The sequence below is a fragment of the Cherax quadricarinatus genome, chromosome 38 (genome assembly GCF_038502225.1).
Source record: "Cherax quadricarinatus isolate ZL_2023a chromosome 38, ASM3850222v1, whole genome shotgun sequence".
NCBI classification, from domain to species: domain Eukaryota; kingdom Metazoa; phylum Arthropoda; class Malacostraca; order Decapoda; family Parastacidae; genus Cherax; species Cherax quadricarinatus.
Window position 1 is genome coordinate 5299936 of NC_091329.1, and position 15482 is coordinate 5315417.

The window sequence follows — 15482 nt, forward strand, 5'->3', positions numbered from 1 at the left end:
GGTGTAATCACAGTATGTGTTTGTTTCCCTGACAATGATGTCCATCAGGGGTTCATCGAAGAATAACTCAAAGCAGTCCAGTTCACTGGCATTGTTCCCAAGTGGACAAGATGGCTTTATTCCACTTTGTGTTTCATCAAAGTCATGGGGACTGGGAACAAACTCGTCACCGTCCTGCCAATCCCAGATGCGGTCTGCTGGTGGGGTCTGGATATTGTACCATGGTTGTGGTTGTGCAGGTTGTGGTGGTGCAGGTTGTGGGAGTGTGGGGTAGGGTGAGGCTGGTTGTCGTGCTGCGTCAGCAGCGTGGGTAGTAGCGTGGCCCGCTGATGGTGCCACATGGGCCGTGCCACCCTCACTATCACCACCACTGCCTCCTCCCTCACTGTCACCATTCATACCCATCGTTACAATATCGTCATCTTCACTATCAGGTCGTGGTGTAGGGCCACGGGATGTGCTCCCAGAGTTTCTCCTTCCCCTTGGAACAACATATGAAACACTACCAGACCGCATGCTACGTCGTACATACTGCCGCTTCACTGGGGAATATTCACTCTCACTGTCACTAGAACTGCTTTCAATGACCTTGAAATCACTATCACTGCTATCATCTGGGTGTTGTACACGACCAAATAGTTTCCTCTTTCGTCCTGGTACAGGCGAACGTGAACGTGAACAAGCCGGCACAGCACCAGAGGTGGAAGGTTGTGGGTCATCTGGGTTTTCATCACTAATTACGTTATCCTGGGCACTTTTTCCGGTAACACTCACTTCAAAACCCTGGAATTCACTGTCACTGACATTTTCATCACTGTTAGAGCTATCACTTGGGAACAAAAGACCTCCAATCCGCCGAGGAGTGAGGAACTTCTTACCGAGAGGCATGGTGAAAATGGACTAACAACATGGCATTCCCACAATGCACCGCTGGGTCCCAGATTTTTTTCACAGGGTGCACACCGACCACTGAGACCCATTCTCTCTCATGTAGGCCTACCAGGCCTTTGGCGCTTGATTTGAAGCCGCTAGAATTTGTGCGTATAAATACGTCAGAAACATTGGCTCGTAAGACGTATTTATACATCGGAAACAGTCAAAGGGTTAAAGTACAGGTCTCCTGGTTCTATATTGTGTGATTAAAGGGATAAGGGTATAGTGTATAAGATATAAAGTATACTTAAGAAATTATTTTTGTGTTTTTAACTGTTACTCATTGCAGTTATATTTTTCAGGTGAGTTGCAAGAGCAAAGACATGTGGTTGAGCACTTGCCACCTATATATCTTCACTTCACTTACCCAGCAACATACCCCTCCAAACATCCCCCAGGTTTTACCATCTCATGCAAGTGGCTTAATAGATCCCAGGTATGTTGACCTCTTTTTTAGAATGTTTCAGTATTGTCATTATATATAATAACAAAGCTATTAAGTTGCATTTAAAATGTAGTTAATACACAATAAACTCTCGCATATCATGTGGGTCACTTTCCTGAAATTGGTACTGTATGTAATGTGATATAGGGTAAAACAGGGCTAGGTTCTTGGCACCTTCAAATAATCCAAGCCATTTTTTGACCTTTGACAGTGTAGATTTTGTCATTTAATTCTTATGTAGACAAAAAAGAGTACAAGCAATAAAACAGTGCTTGAACCAAATGACAGATAGGAGCTCACTTATGCATGCTGTCTTGTTAGATTGCCAAATAACAGGCAAAGTAGTTTTTTCTTTACCATTCAAAGCATAAGGAATTTGGGACCAGCAAATGAGCATCAGCTTGCACTCAAAATCACCTGATGCATTAGTGCACAAGGGCAAGGTGTGTTACTCATTGCATACATTCTTTTGTTAACAATTTTACCATTATTTTGAATTTAAAGAATTGTGTAGTGAAGGGGCTTTGTGGTGGAATAAGAGGTTGTCTAGTAGGGAGAGCAGCTATATAATGAGGGAGGCTTTGTAGTGGGAAGAGGCCGAGTGGTGAGTGAGTAGCATTGTGTTAGCTGACCATAAAATATATATCTACTTTTCTGTCGTGGAATATGTTGGATATACTTGCTGAAGATAATTTTTTATATTGTATTTCTCAGAAAATTGCCTCCATTTTTGTTCTTGATTTGGTTGAAGTACTAATTTTCAAATATTGTATTCATGTAGAAAATGTGTAATAAGTGAAGGTTGGCTAACATCCAAGCATGAATTGTTGTATGTTCATTGCTTATTAAGTTATTTAGGGAGCTGGGCCCAGACTTTGATATGAAGGTAGTCTTGCTGGCAGAAAGCTCTGATTTGAGAAAATAAGATAGGGTAAGTATTCTTCAGGGGGAAATACTGCCTCTTCTCACTTAGCGACGTATGTACTCATTTACCGACGACTCGGACTTGCGACGTGCTCTCTGACCAGTTTGCATACCTAAATAATGTATATTAGAGCTGATTTCCTCGATTCTGTTTACAGTAGTGTATAAACATTTAAAAATATACCAGAAATGTTATAAATGGTGCAAAGGTGACATTAAAGCAATATCAAAGATGGTTGACATAAACCCACTACCATTACAGTACGCCCCTCACTTAGCGATGAATTTGTTTACCGATGTGGTCTTTGGAATGAAACTCCGTCGTTAAGTGAAGAGAGGCTGTATTAAGAGTATAGACTAGGTAGCATAATTTATAGTTATGCTATGTTGATGCCTGTTATGGTTAAATTGAATAAATTTTTTGTTTTACACAATTTAAAATACATATTCTATACATCCCACTTTCAAAACACTTCTTCTAATACTCCAGTAGCACACAGCTCAAAGGCCATTTGCCTTTGCTCCAATGTAATAGGATTACAGTACCTGTTAGAAGGCCCTACTTATATATATACGTATGCCCCGCCTCGGTGGGATACGGCCGGTGTGTTGAAGAAAGATACATATGTATGTATGTATGTATATATATATATATATATATGTATATATATATATATATATATATATATATATATATATATATATATATATATATATATATATATATATATATAAAATATATATATATATATATATATATATATATATATATATATATATATATATATATATTATTATTTATTATCACACTGGCCGATTCCCACCAAGGCAGGGTGGCCCGAAAAAGAAAAACTTTCACCATCATTCACTCCATCACTGTCTTGCCAGAAGGGTGCTTTACACTACAGTTTTTAAACTGCAACATTAACACCCCTCCTTCAGAGTGCAGGCACTGTACTTCCCATCTCCAGGACTCAAGTCCGGCCTGCCGGTTTCCCTGAATCCCTTCATAAATGTTACTTTGCTCACACTCCAACAGCACGTCAAGTATTAAAAACCATTTGTCTCCATTCACTCCTATCAAACACGCTCACGCATGCCTGCTGGAAGTCCAAGCCCCTCGCACACAAAACCTCCTTTACCCCCTCCCTCCAACCTTTCCTAGGCCGACCCCTACCCCGCCTTCCTTCCACTACAGACTGATACACTCTTGAAGTCATTCTGTTTCGCTCCATTCTCTCTACATGTCCGAACCACCTCAACAACCCTTCCTCAGCCCTGTGGACAATAGTTTTGGTAATCCCGCACCTCCTCCTAACTTCCAAACTACGAATTCTCTGCATTATATTCACACCACACATTGCCCTCAGACATGACATCTCCACTGCCTCCAGCCTTCTCCTCGCTGCAACATTCATCACCCACGCTTCACACCCATATAAGAGCGTTGGTAAAACTATACTCTCATACATTCCCCTCTTTGCCTCCAAGGACAAAGTTCTGTCTCCACAGACTCCTAAGTGCACCACTAACTCTTTTTCCCTCATCAATTCTATGATTCACCTCATCTTTCATAGACCCATCCGCTGACACGTCCACTCCCAAATATCTGAATACGTTCACCTCCTCCATACTCTCTCCCTCCAATCTGATATTCAATCTTTCATCACCTAATCTTTTTGTTATCCTCATAACCTTACTCTTTCCTGTATTCACCTTCAATTTTCTTCTTTTGCACACCCTACCAAATTCATCCACCAATCTCTGCAACTTCTCTTCAGAATCTCCCAAGAGCACAGTGTCATCAGCAAAGAGCAGCTGTGACAACTCCCACTTTGTGTGATTCTTTATCTTTTAACTCCACGTCTCTTGCCAAGACCCTCGCATTTACTTCTCTTACAACCCCATCTATAAATATATTAAACAACCACGGTGACATCACACATCCTTGTCTAAGGCCTACTTTTACTGGGAAAAAATTTCCCTCTTTCCTACATACTCTAACTTGAGCCTCACTATCCTCGTAAAAACTCTTCACTGCTTTCAGTAACCTACCTCCTACACCATACACTTGCAACATCTGCCACATTGCCCCCTATCCACCCTGTCATACGCCTTTTCCAAATCCATAAATGCCACAAAGACCTCTTTAGCCTTATCTAAATACTGTTCACTTATATGTTTCACTGTAAACACCTGGTCCACACACCCCCTACCTTTCCTAAAGCCTCCTTGTTCATCTGCTATCCTATTCTCCGTCTTACTCTTAATTCTTTCAATTATAACTCTACCATACACTTTACCAGGTATACTCAACAGACTTTTTTTTTTTTTTTTTTTTTTAAACAAGTCGGCCGTTTCCCACCGAGGCAGGGTGACCCAAAAAAAAAAGAAAGAAAATCCCCAAAAAGAAAATACTTTCATCATCATTCAACACTTTCACCACACTCGCACATTATCACTGTTTTTGCAGAGGTGCTCAGAATACAACAGTCCAGAAGCATACACATATAAAGACACACAACATATCCCTCCAAACTGCCAATATCCCAAACCCCTCTTTTAAAGTGCAGGCATTGTACTTCCCATTTCCAGGACTCAAGTCCGACTATATGAAAATAACCGGTTTCCCTGAATCCCTTCACTAAATATTACCCTGCTCACACTCCAACAGATCGTCAGGTCCCAAGTACCATTCGTCTCCATTCACTCCTATCTAACACGCTCACGCACGCTTGCTGGAAGACCAAGCCCCTTGCCCACAAAACCTCCTTTACCCCCTCTCTCCAACCCTTTCGAGGACGACCCCTACCCCACCTTCCTTCCCCTATAGATTTATATACTTTCCATGTCATTCTACTTTGATCCATTCTCTCTAAATGACCAAACCACCTCAACAACCCCTCTTCTGCCCTCTGACTAATACTTTTATTAACTCCACACCTTCTCCTAATTTCCACACTCCGAATTTTCTGCATAATATTTACACCACACATTGCCCTTAAACAGGACATCTCCACTGCCTCCAACCGTCTCCTCGCTGCTGCATTTACCATCCAAGCTTCACACCCATATAAGAGTGTTGGTACTACTATACTTTCATACATTCCCTTCTTTGCCTCCATAGATAACGTTTTTTGACTCCACATATACCTCAACGCACCACTCACCTTTTTTCCCTCATCAATTCTATGATTAACCTCATCCTTCATAAATCCATCCGCCGACACGTCAACTCCCAAGTATCTGAAAACATTCACTTCTTCTATACTCCTCCTCCCCAATTTGATATCCAATTTTTCTTTATCTAAATCATTTGACACCCTCATCACCTTACTCTTTTCTATGTTCACTTTCAACTTTCTACCTTTACACACATTCCCAAACTCATCCACTAACCTTTGCAATTTTTCTTTAGAATCTCCCATAAGCACAGTATCATCAGCAAAAAGTAACTGTGTCAATTCCCATTTTGAATTTGATTCCCCAAAATTTAATCCCACCCCTCTCCCGAACACCCTAGCATTTACTTCCTTTACAACCCCATCTATAAATATATTAAACAACCATGGTGACATTACACATCCCTGTCTAAGACCTACTTTTACCGGGAAGTAGTCTCCCTCTCTTCTACACACCCTAACCTGAGCCTCACTATCCTCATAAAAACTCTTTACAGCATTTAATAACTTACCACCTATTCCATATACTTGCAACATCTGCCACATTGCTCCTCTATCCACTCTATCATATGCCTTTTCTAAATCCATAAATGCAATAAAAACTTCCCTACCTTTATCTAAATACTGTTCACATATATGCTTCAATGTAAACACTTAATCTACACATCCCCTACCCACTCTGAAACCTCCTTGCTCATCCGCAATCCTCCATTCTGTCTTACCTCTAATTCTTTCAATTATAACCCTACCGTACACTTTTCCTGGTATACTCAGTAAGCTTATTCCTCTATAATTTTTACAGTCTCTTTTGTCCCCTTTCCCTTTATATAAAGGGACTATACATGCTCTCCGCCAATCCCTAGGTACCTTCCCCTCTTTCATACATTTATTAAACAGAAGTACCAACCACTCCAACACTATATCCCCCCCTGCTTTTAACATTTCTGTCATGATCCCATCAGTTCCAGCTGCTTTACCCCCTTTCATTTTACGTAATGCCTCGCGTACCTCCCCCACACTTACATTCTTCTCTTCTTCACTCCTAAAAGATGGTATACCTCCCTGACCAGTGCATGAAATTACTGCCTCTGTTTCTTCCTTAACATTTAAAAGTTCCTCAAAATATTCTCGCCATCTACCTAATACCTCCATCTCCCCATCTACTAACTCCCCTACTCTGTTTTTAACTGACAAATCCATATTTTCCCTAGGCTTTCTTAACTTGTTTAACTCACTCCAAAATTTTTTCTTTCTTTCTTTCTTTCAACACACCAGCCGTATCCCACCGAGGCGGGGTGGCCCAAAAGGAAAAACAAAAGTTTCTCCTTTCACACTCAGTAATATATACAGGAGAAGGGGTTACTAGCCCCTTGCTCCTGGCATTTTAGTCGCCTCTTACAACACGCATAGCTTACGGAGGAAGAATTCTGTTCCACTTCCCCATGGAGATAAGAGGAAATAAACAAGAACAAGAGCTAGTAAGAAAATAGAAGAAAACCCAGAGGGGTGTGTATACATATGCTTGTACATGTATGTGTAGTGTGACCTAAGTGTAAGCAGAAGTAGCAAGACGTACCTGAAACCTTGCATGTTTATGAGACAGAAAAAACACCAGCAATCCTACCATCGTGTAAAACAATTACAGGCTTACGTTTTACACTCACTTGGCAGGACGGTAGTACCTCCCTGGGCGGTTGCTGTCTACCAACCTACTACCTAGGAAAATTTTTTCTTATTTTCATTAAAATTTCTTGACAGTGCCTCTCCCACTCTATCATCTGCTCTCCTTTTGCACTCTCTCACCACTCTCTTTACCTTTCTTTTACTCTCCATATACTCTGCTCTTCTTATAACACTTCTGCTTTGTAAAAACCTCTCATAAGCTACCTTTTTCTCTTTTATCACACCCTTTACTTCATCATTCCACCAATCACTCCTCTTTCCTCCTGCCCCCACCCTCCTATAACCACAAACTTCTGCCCCACATTCTAATACTGCATTTTTAAAACTATTCCAACCCTCTGCAACCCCCCCACTACTCATCTTTGCACTAGCCCACCTTTCTGCCAATAGTAGCTTATATCTCACTTATCCCCCTATAATTTTTGCACTCTCTTTTATCCCCTTTGCCTTTATACAAAGGAACTATGCATGCTCTCTGCCAATCCCTAGGTACCTTACCCTCTTCCATACATTTATTAAATAATTGCACCAACCACTCCAAAACTATATCCCCACCTGCTTTTAACATTTCTATCTTTATCCCATCAATCCCGGCTGCCTTACCCCCTTTCATTTTACCTACTGCCTCACGAACTTCCCCCACACTCACAACTGGCTCTTCCTCACTCCTACAAGATGTTATTCCTCCTTGCCCTATACACGAAATCACAGCTTCCCTATCTTCATCAACATTTAACAATTCCTCAAAATATTCCCTCCATCTTCCCAATACCTCTAACTCTCCATTTAATAACTCTCCTCTCCTATTTTTAACTGACAAATCCATTTGTTCTCTAGGCTTTCTTAACTTGTTAATCTCACTCCAAAACTTTTTCTTATTTTCAACAAAATTTGTTGATAACATCTCACCCACTCTCTCATTTGCTGTCTTTTTACATTGCTTCACCACTCTCTTAACCTCTCTCTTTTTCTCCATATACTCTTCCCTCCTTGCATCACTTCTACTTTGTAAAAACTTCTCATATGCTAACTTTTTCTCCCTTACTACTCTCTTTACATCATCATTCCACCAATTGCTCCTCTTCCCTCCTGCACCCACTTTCCTGTAACCACAAACTTCTGCTGAACACTCTAACACTACATTTTTAAACCTACCCCATACCTCTTCGACCCCATTGCCTATGCTCTCATTAGCCCATCTATCCTCCAATAGCTGTTTATATCTTACCCTAACTGCCTCCTCTTTTAGTTTATAAACCTTCACCTCTCTCTTCCCTGATGCTTCTATTCTCCTTGTATCCCATCTACCATTTACTCTCAGTGTAGCTACAACTAGAAAGTGATCTGATATATCTGTGGCCCCTCTATAAACATGTACATCCTGAAGTCTACTCAACAGTCTTTTATCTACCAATACATAATCCAACAAACTACTGTCATTTCGCCCTACATCATATCTTGTATACTTATTTATCCTCTTTTTCTTAAAATATGTATTACCTATAACTAAACCCCTTTCTATACAAAGTTCAATCAAAGGGCTCCCATTATCATTTACACCTGGCACCCCAAACTTACCTACCACACCCTCTCTCTGGGTTTGTATACCCTATTAATCAGCTTATCTTCCTACATTCTTCTGTATGACCTAATGCATTTCAATTTTCTCTCTCCTAATCTTATACCTTTTGTATATTCAGAAGTACTTTAATACAACACCTCTGCAAAAACAGTGATTGTGTGTTAGTGAGGTGAAAGTGTTGAACAATGATGAAAGTATTTTCTTTTTTGGGGATTTTCTTTCTTTTTTTTGGGTCACCCTGCCTCGGTGGGAGACAGCTGACTTGTTGAAAAAAAAAAGACTTTATAAATACACTAAACTTAAAACACCTCTATATTATGTAATTATAAGCAGCATGTTATAGAAATGAGGTTGTAACCTAAAGTGAAAGGGGGTATGAAGGATCAAGTATTGAGGTTCTATAAAATACATAATACATTATTGATGTTGCATATGTATCAACATGAGGGCACTTGTAGAAGACTCAGAGTGAAAAATATTAAGATAAGGTGGTGGATAAAAGACATATATTCAGAAATGATGAAAATATGGTTCAGTATCTTGAGAGGAATTCTCCATGTGGGAAGTGGAACAGAATTCTTCCTCCATAAGACATGCGTGTCGTAAGAAGTGACTAAAATGTTGGGAGCAAGGGGCTAGTAACCCCTTCTCCTGTATGTATTACTAAATTTAAAAGGAGAAACTTTTGTTTTTTCTTTCGGGCCACCCCGCCTCAGTGGGATACGGCTGGTTTGTTGAAAGATGATGACGATCTTGAGAGGAGATTTTTTTTAATATTTGTGAGGCTGATAATTTAAGCTTATAGTATTTTAAAATTAAATTTTGGAGTACTGTCTACTGTAATCAAAATGTTTATTCAAGTATTCTTATTTCCCATTCTGCTGTGAATGTAGAATGTAATTTATGAGATAGTGAATTTCAGGATTATTGTATCCCATTTATCACTGCTGCATAAATACATAGAGTAATTATCTTTTTACTCAATTTTACAGCTAACACAGCTCTGCCAACAGTTAGACAGATTATGGGCAGACAATAAAGGCTGTGTTGTGATGTTTACATGGGCGCAATTTCTCAAAGATGAAAGTCTAAACCTCTTAGGCTTTACGGGCACATTAGACTTGGACAACATAAAACCTATCCGTCAGTCAGCTGGAGCTGCAAATAACTGCGGACTTGTGGCAGCAAATGATGGGCAGGGAGACACGTGTGGTGCTATTTCTGATGGAGAAAAGAAATGTGATAGTGTGAGTGATAGTGGTAGTGTTGGTAATGGTGCTGATGATGGAGCTTCAAGTTTGACACTGTCAAGACAAAACAGTCAGAACTATGACTGCCGAACTATTCAAGACATTGCTCCTAAAACGAACATGCTGAGACTTCTGAGAGATTATGATGAAGAAATGAGAAGGAAAGTCTTTGACACCAAAAATTTTGAGTGTAAAGTCTGCTTTATGGACAAACTAGGTGCGAATTGCTTAGAATTCTGGCCATGCCGACATGTTTACTGCAAAGATTGCATGGCGTCATACTTTGCTGTGCAGATCAGTGAAGGAAATATCAAGTATCTAATGTGTCCAGAGAACAAGTGTGAATCTGAGGCCAACCCCAAACAGGTAAGATACGTATACCATATTCCCTTTTATTATACAGTATAGTATCCTTGAAATTTATTCATACCCTTGATGGTGTGTACCTGAAAGTTGATTTAACCTGAAAATGCTTTAAATATAAAAAGAAAATAACTGTTAAAACCTGTATATGAAGTCAGTACATATTGTATTCTAGTATGATGATTAATCAGTCAGTTTTTAAAGGTTTTGAAGATCAGTTAGCCCTTTCTTGGAAGCTGAATAAATTTAAACAATTGAAAATTATCACAGAACCAAATTTTATAGGTGACAGGAGACTATACGCCAGTAAGCAAATTAGTCACAATTTACAAAACTTACTTTTGCTGCTGTTGATATTGGATGTTTTTTTCTTACATGCAGTTGTATCTGTAAAAGGAATTTTTTGTGCAGGGACTCAAAGGTATTACACAGGAATACCATGTAAATTTAAGTCTTTGCTTAGTCATATTATTCAGTCAAGCTGACTGTCTATTTGCCTGCCACTATAATTCATAGATGGCATTGGTATTATGGGTACCATATATGATTTTCTTCATGAGAAGAATTCTTCCTCCATAAGCTATCTGTGTCATAAGAGGTGACTACCATGCCAGGAACAAGGGGCTAGTAACCCCCTTTTCCTGTATAAATTACTAAATGTAAAAGGAAGAAACTTTCATATCTTTTTTTTTCAAGTTACTTTGCATCAGTGAAAGATGCCCAGTGTGTTAAAAAAATCATACATGATTTTGCATGACATTAAGAAGGCTAAGTCATATGTTGTCACAAGTATTACTGAAGTAGATATCATGAATGTAATGCTACACTGTTTGCATAGGTCCAGGAGTTAGTGCCTGAAGACATGTATCAGCGATGGGATGAAATGTTGCTCAACTCTACTCTTTCCTCCCTGGGAGATATACAGCCCTGTCCACGTTACCATTGTCAATATCCTGTCACCATTGAAGATGGCCAGGGACAGTGTCCCTCATGTAAATTTGTCTTCTGCGGTATTTGCCGGTAAGAGGAGCACTGATTGTTTATTGACTTCTAAATCTGTCATAACACTTCCAGGTATTATTTCCTTATTTTTACTACACAGTATACCTCCTCCTGCACTTTAACAATTTTGTAGGTAAATATGATTTTGAAAGTTGTCAGTAGCAGTCAAAATATTTGCATAATAATCCTTTTATTAGTTTTGTTAATATTCAGGAAAAGGCTAATGTGAAAGTGTGAATCAGCCAGAATTTGATCAGCTCACATTAATGCAAGAGAGTGAAAAGATGTAGGGATAATGGAGTAAGAAATATTGTAAATTAGAGCATTGAATTGTAATAAATTTGTCATATATTTTAAAACCACTACAGAAAATGCAAAAGGGATTGGCAGAAGCTTTTCAAAGTTGTTAGACACTCATTCTCAATTCCAGAAGTAAAAATAACAGGCATAAGGTAGGAATTCACTAGTCTCCAGCAAGACACACAAGAACAGATATATTAAAGCCCAGCTTATCCACTTTACTCCTTGTGGATTTTGTTGTTCTTCTGTTAGCGAATGATCTGACTCCTATTGTAGCTTTTATAATTAAATCATGAATATCTTTGCAGGTTTGGGTGGCATGGCGTTGACCCTTGCCGCTTAAAGCACAGTGAATCAAGAAGGATAATGGAAACGTACATTAATGGTGATGAATCTGAGAGAGGAGCCTTGGAGGAGCAATATGGCAAGAAGTATTTAAGCATGTTGAGGGATGAATACCTCTCCATGAATTACCTGGATGAGAATTCCAAACAGTGTCCTAGATGCCGTGCTAAAATAGAGGTAGGTTATTTGGGCATGGTTTGTTATATTTAACCCCCTTATTAAAATTGCTCACAGTGTCCACATTTTTTTTTATTTCTTAAAAAAAAGAAAGCCTAGGGAAAGTATGGATTTGTCAGTTAAAAACAGAGTAGGGGAGTTAGTAGATGGGGAGAGGGAGGTATTAGGTAGATGGCGAGAATATTTTGAGGAACTTTTAAATGTTGAGGAAGAAAGGGAGGCGGTAATTTCATGCACTGGCCAGGGAGGTATACCATCTTTTAGGAGTGAAGAAGAGCAGAATGTAAGTGTGGTGGAGATACGTGAGGCATTACGTAGAATGAAAGGGGGTAAAGCAGCTGGAACTGATGGGATCATGACAGAAATGTTAAAAGCAGGAGGGGATATAGTGTTGGAGTGGTTGGTACTTTTGTTTAACAAATGTATGAAAGAGGGGAAGGTACCTAGGGATTGGCAGAGAGCATGTATAATCCCTTTATATAAAGGGAAAGGGGACAAAAGAGATTGTAAAAATTATAGAGTAATAAGTTTATTGAGTATACCAGGAAAAGTATACGGGAGGGTTATAATTGAAAGAATTAGAGGTAAGACAGAATGTAGGATTGCGGATGAGCAGGGAGGCTTCAGAGTGGGTAGGGGATGTGTAGATCAAGTGTTTACATTGAAGCATATATGTGAACAGTATTTAGATAAAGGTAGGGAAGTTTTTATTGCATTTATGGATTTAGAAAAGGCATATGATAGAGTGGATAGAGGAGCAATGTGGCAGATGTTGCAAGTATATGGAATAGGTGGTAAGTTACTAAATGCTGTTAAGAGTTTTTATGGGGATAGTGAGGCTCAGGTTAGGGTGTGTAGAAGAGAGGGAGAATACTTCCCGGTAAAAGTAGGTCTTAGACAGGGATGTGTAATGTCACCATGGTTGTTTAATATATTTATAGATGGGGTTGTAAAAGAAGTAAATGCAAGGGTGTTCGGGAGAGGGGTGGGATTAAATTATGGGGAATCAAATTCAAAATGGGAATTGACACAGTTACTTTTTGCTGATGATACTGTGCTTATGGGAGATTCTAAAGAAAAATTGCAAAGGTTAGTGGATGAGTTTGGGAATGTGTGTAAAGGTAGAAAGTTGAAAGTGAACATAGAAAAGAGTAAGGTGATGAAGGTATCAAATGATTTAGATAAAGAAAAATTGGATATCAAATTGGGGAGGAGGAGTATGGAAGAAGTGAATGTTTTCAGATACAGTGGTCCCTCGCTTTTCATAGTTCTCGGCAATCGTAAATTTCGCCAATCATAGGGGTATTTTTGTATAAACATGGACTCGCTTTTCATAGGTTGACTCGCGAATAGTAGTTCGTCCGGGACGCGTACGCACAGTGTGAGCCGGGGCGGCCTCCCTACCCAGCCAGTCTGGCATTGTTTACCAGTGAGTGAAGGTCCCCTCAAGTGCTCCTACGAAATATTTCATAATATTCAACTCATTTTAGTGCTTGCAATTAATAAATAAACTACCATGGCTCCAAAGAAAGCTCCTAGTGCCAAGCCTGTGGTAAAGAAGGTGAGAAATATGTAGTGACAAAGTCTTGGGCCATTTTAAGGAAGTGTTAAACAGACGCCAGAAACAGAGCTCTCTCCACAGTTACTTTGCAAGACAGGACTAGAGTGACTCAAGGTGGTCCTAGTGGCATTAAGAAACAGAGAAGAGAAGCAACCCCAGAGAAGCAATTAGTACCTGAGGTGTTGCTGGAAGGGGATTCCCCTTCCAAACTGTAAACAATCCAATCTCTCTCCTCCTCCAGTCTCCCATACACTAAGAAGAATCTCCAATAAAGGTAAGTGTTATGCTGTTAATGTTTCATTCATCATTTCCCATTGTATTGTTTATGTACTGTACGTATATTTCATGTAAAAAATTTTTTTGTTTTAATACTTCTGGGTGTCAGGAACGGATTAATTGTATTTACATTATTTCTTATGAGGAAAATTGATTTGCAAATCGTAAATTTCGTTTATAGTAGCTCCTCCAGGAAAGGATTAATTACGAAAAACGAGGGACCACTGTACTTGGGAGTTGACATGTCAGCGGATGGATTTATGAAGGATGAGGTTAATCATAGAATTGATGAGGGAAAAAAGGTGAGTGGTGCATTGCGGTATATGTGGAGTCAAAAAACGCTATCTATGGAGGCAAAAAAGGGAATGTATGAAAGTATAGTGGTACCAACACTCTTATATGAATGTGAAGCTTGGGTGGTAAATGCAGCAGCGAGGAGACGGTTGGAGGCAGTGGAGATGTCCTGTCTAAGGGCAATGTGTGGTGTAAATATTATGCAGAAAATTCGGAGTGTGGAAATTAGGAGAAGGTGTGGAGTTAATAAAAGCATTAGTCAGAGGGCAGAAGAGGGGTTGTTGAGGTGGTTTGGTCATTTAGAGAGAATGGATCAAAGTAGAATGACATGGAAAGCATATAAATCTATAGGGGAAGGAAGGAGGGGTAGGGGTCATCCTCGAAAGGGTTGGAGAGAGGGGGTAAAGGAGGTTTTGTGGGCGAGGGGCTTGGACTTCCAGCAAGCGTGCGTGAGCGTGTTAGATAGGAGTGAATGGAGGCGAATGATACTTGGGACCTGACGATCTGTTGGAGTGTGAGCAGGGTAATATTTAGTGAAGGGATTCAGGGAAACTGGTTATTTTCATATAGTCGGACTTGAGTCCTGGAAATGGGAAGTACAAATGCCTGCACTTTAAAGGAGGGGTTTGGGATATTGGCAGTTTGGAGGGATATGTTGTGTATCTTTATACGTATATGCTTCTAAACTGTTGTATTCTGAGCACCTCTGCAAAAACAGTGATAATGTGTGAGTGTGGTGAAAGTGTTGAATGATGATGAAAGTATTTTCTTTTTGGGGATTTTCTTTCTTTTTTGGGTCACCCTGCCTCGATGGGAGACGGCCGACTTGTTGAAAAAAAAAAAAAAAATCTTCTGAAATGGTTGAAAATGTTTTTTCTGAAGGTAATGACACATAAAGCACGAGATTTGATGGAAAAGCTGTGGAATTATGCAGGTGCAAAGTTAGTGGCCTGGGTGTAATTAATGTATTGGCAATTTCATTGATTTGGAGTCCTATTTTAAGTCAATTACATTGCTTAATTTGACCAAATTATTAGTTATTTGGCATATGCCAGTAGTCAGTAATTTGGCCAATTTTACACAAAATTTAAAAAATTCCAATTTAATAACTGTGTTCAAAATAAATATGGCACTAAAAAAATTTCTGTTCATTAATCACTTCTCC

At 39.4% G+C, this 15482-nt stretch overlaps 1 protein-coding gene across 2 annotated transcripts in view; it reads left to right on the forward strand.

Annotated features, from left to right (window-relative positions):
- Positions 1-15482, forward strand: part of LOC128692837 (E3 ubiquitin-protein ligase RNF14-like) — a 43061-nt gene that overhangs the window by 6851 nt on the left and 20728 nt on the right. For both annotated transcript variants that reach the window (XM_053782349.2, XM_053782350.2), the window contains exons 3-6: positions 1236-1369; positions 9742-10365; positions 11201-11382; positions 11973-12186. In XM_053782349.2, coding sequence (XP_053638324.1) covers positions 1236-1369; positions 9742-10365; positions 11201-11382; positions 11973-12186 — 1154 coding nt within the window. The remainder of the gene's footprint in view (positions 1-1235; positions 1370-9741; positions 10366-11200; positions 11383-11972; positions 12187-15482) is intronic.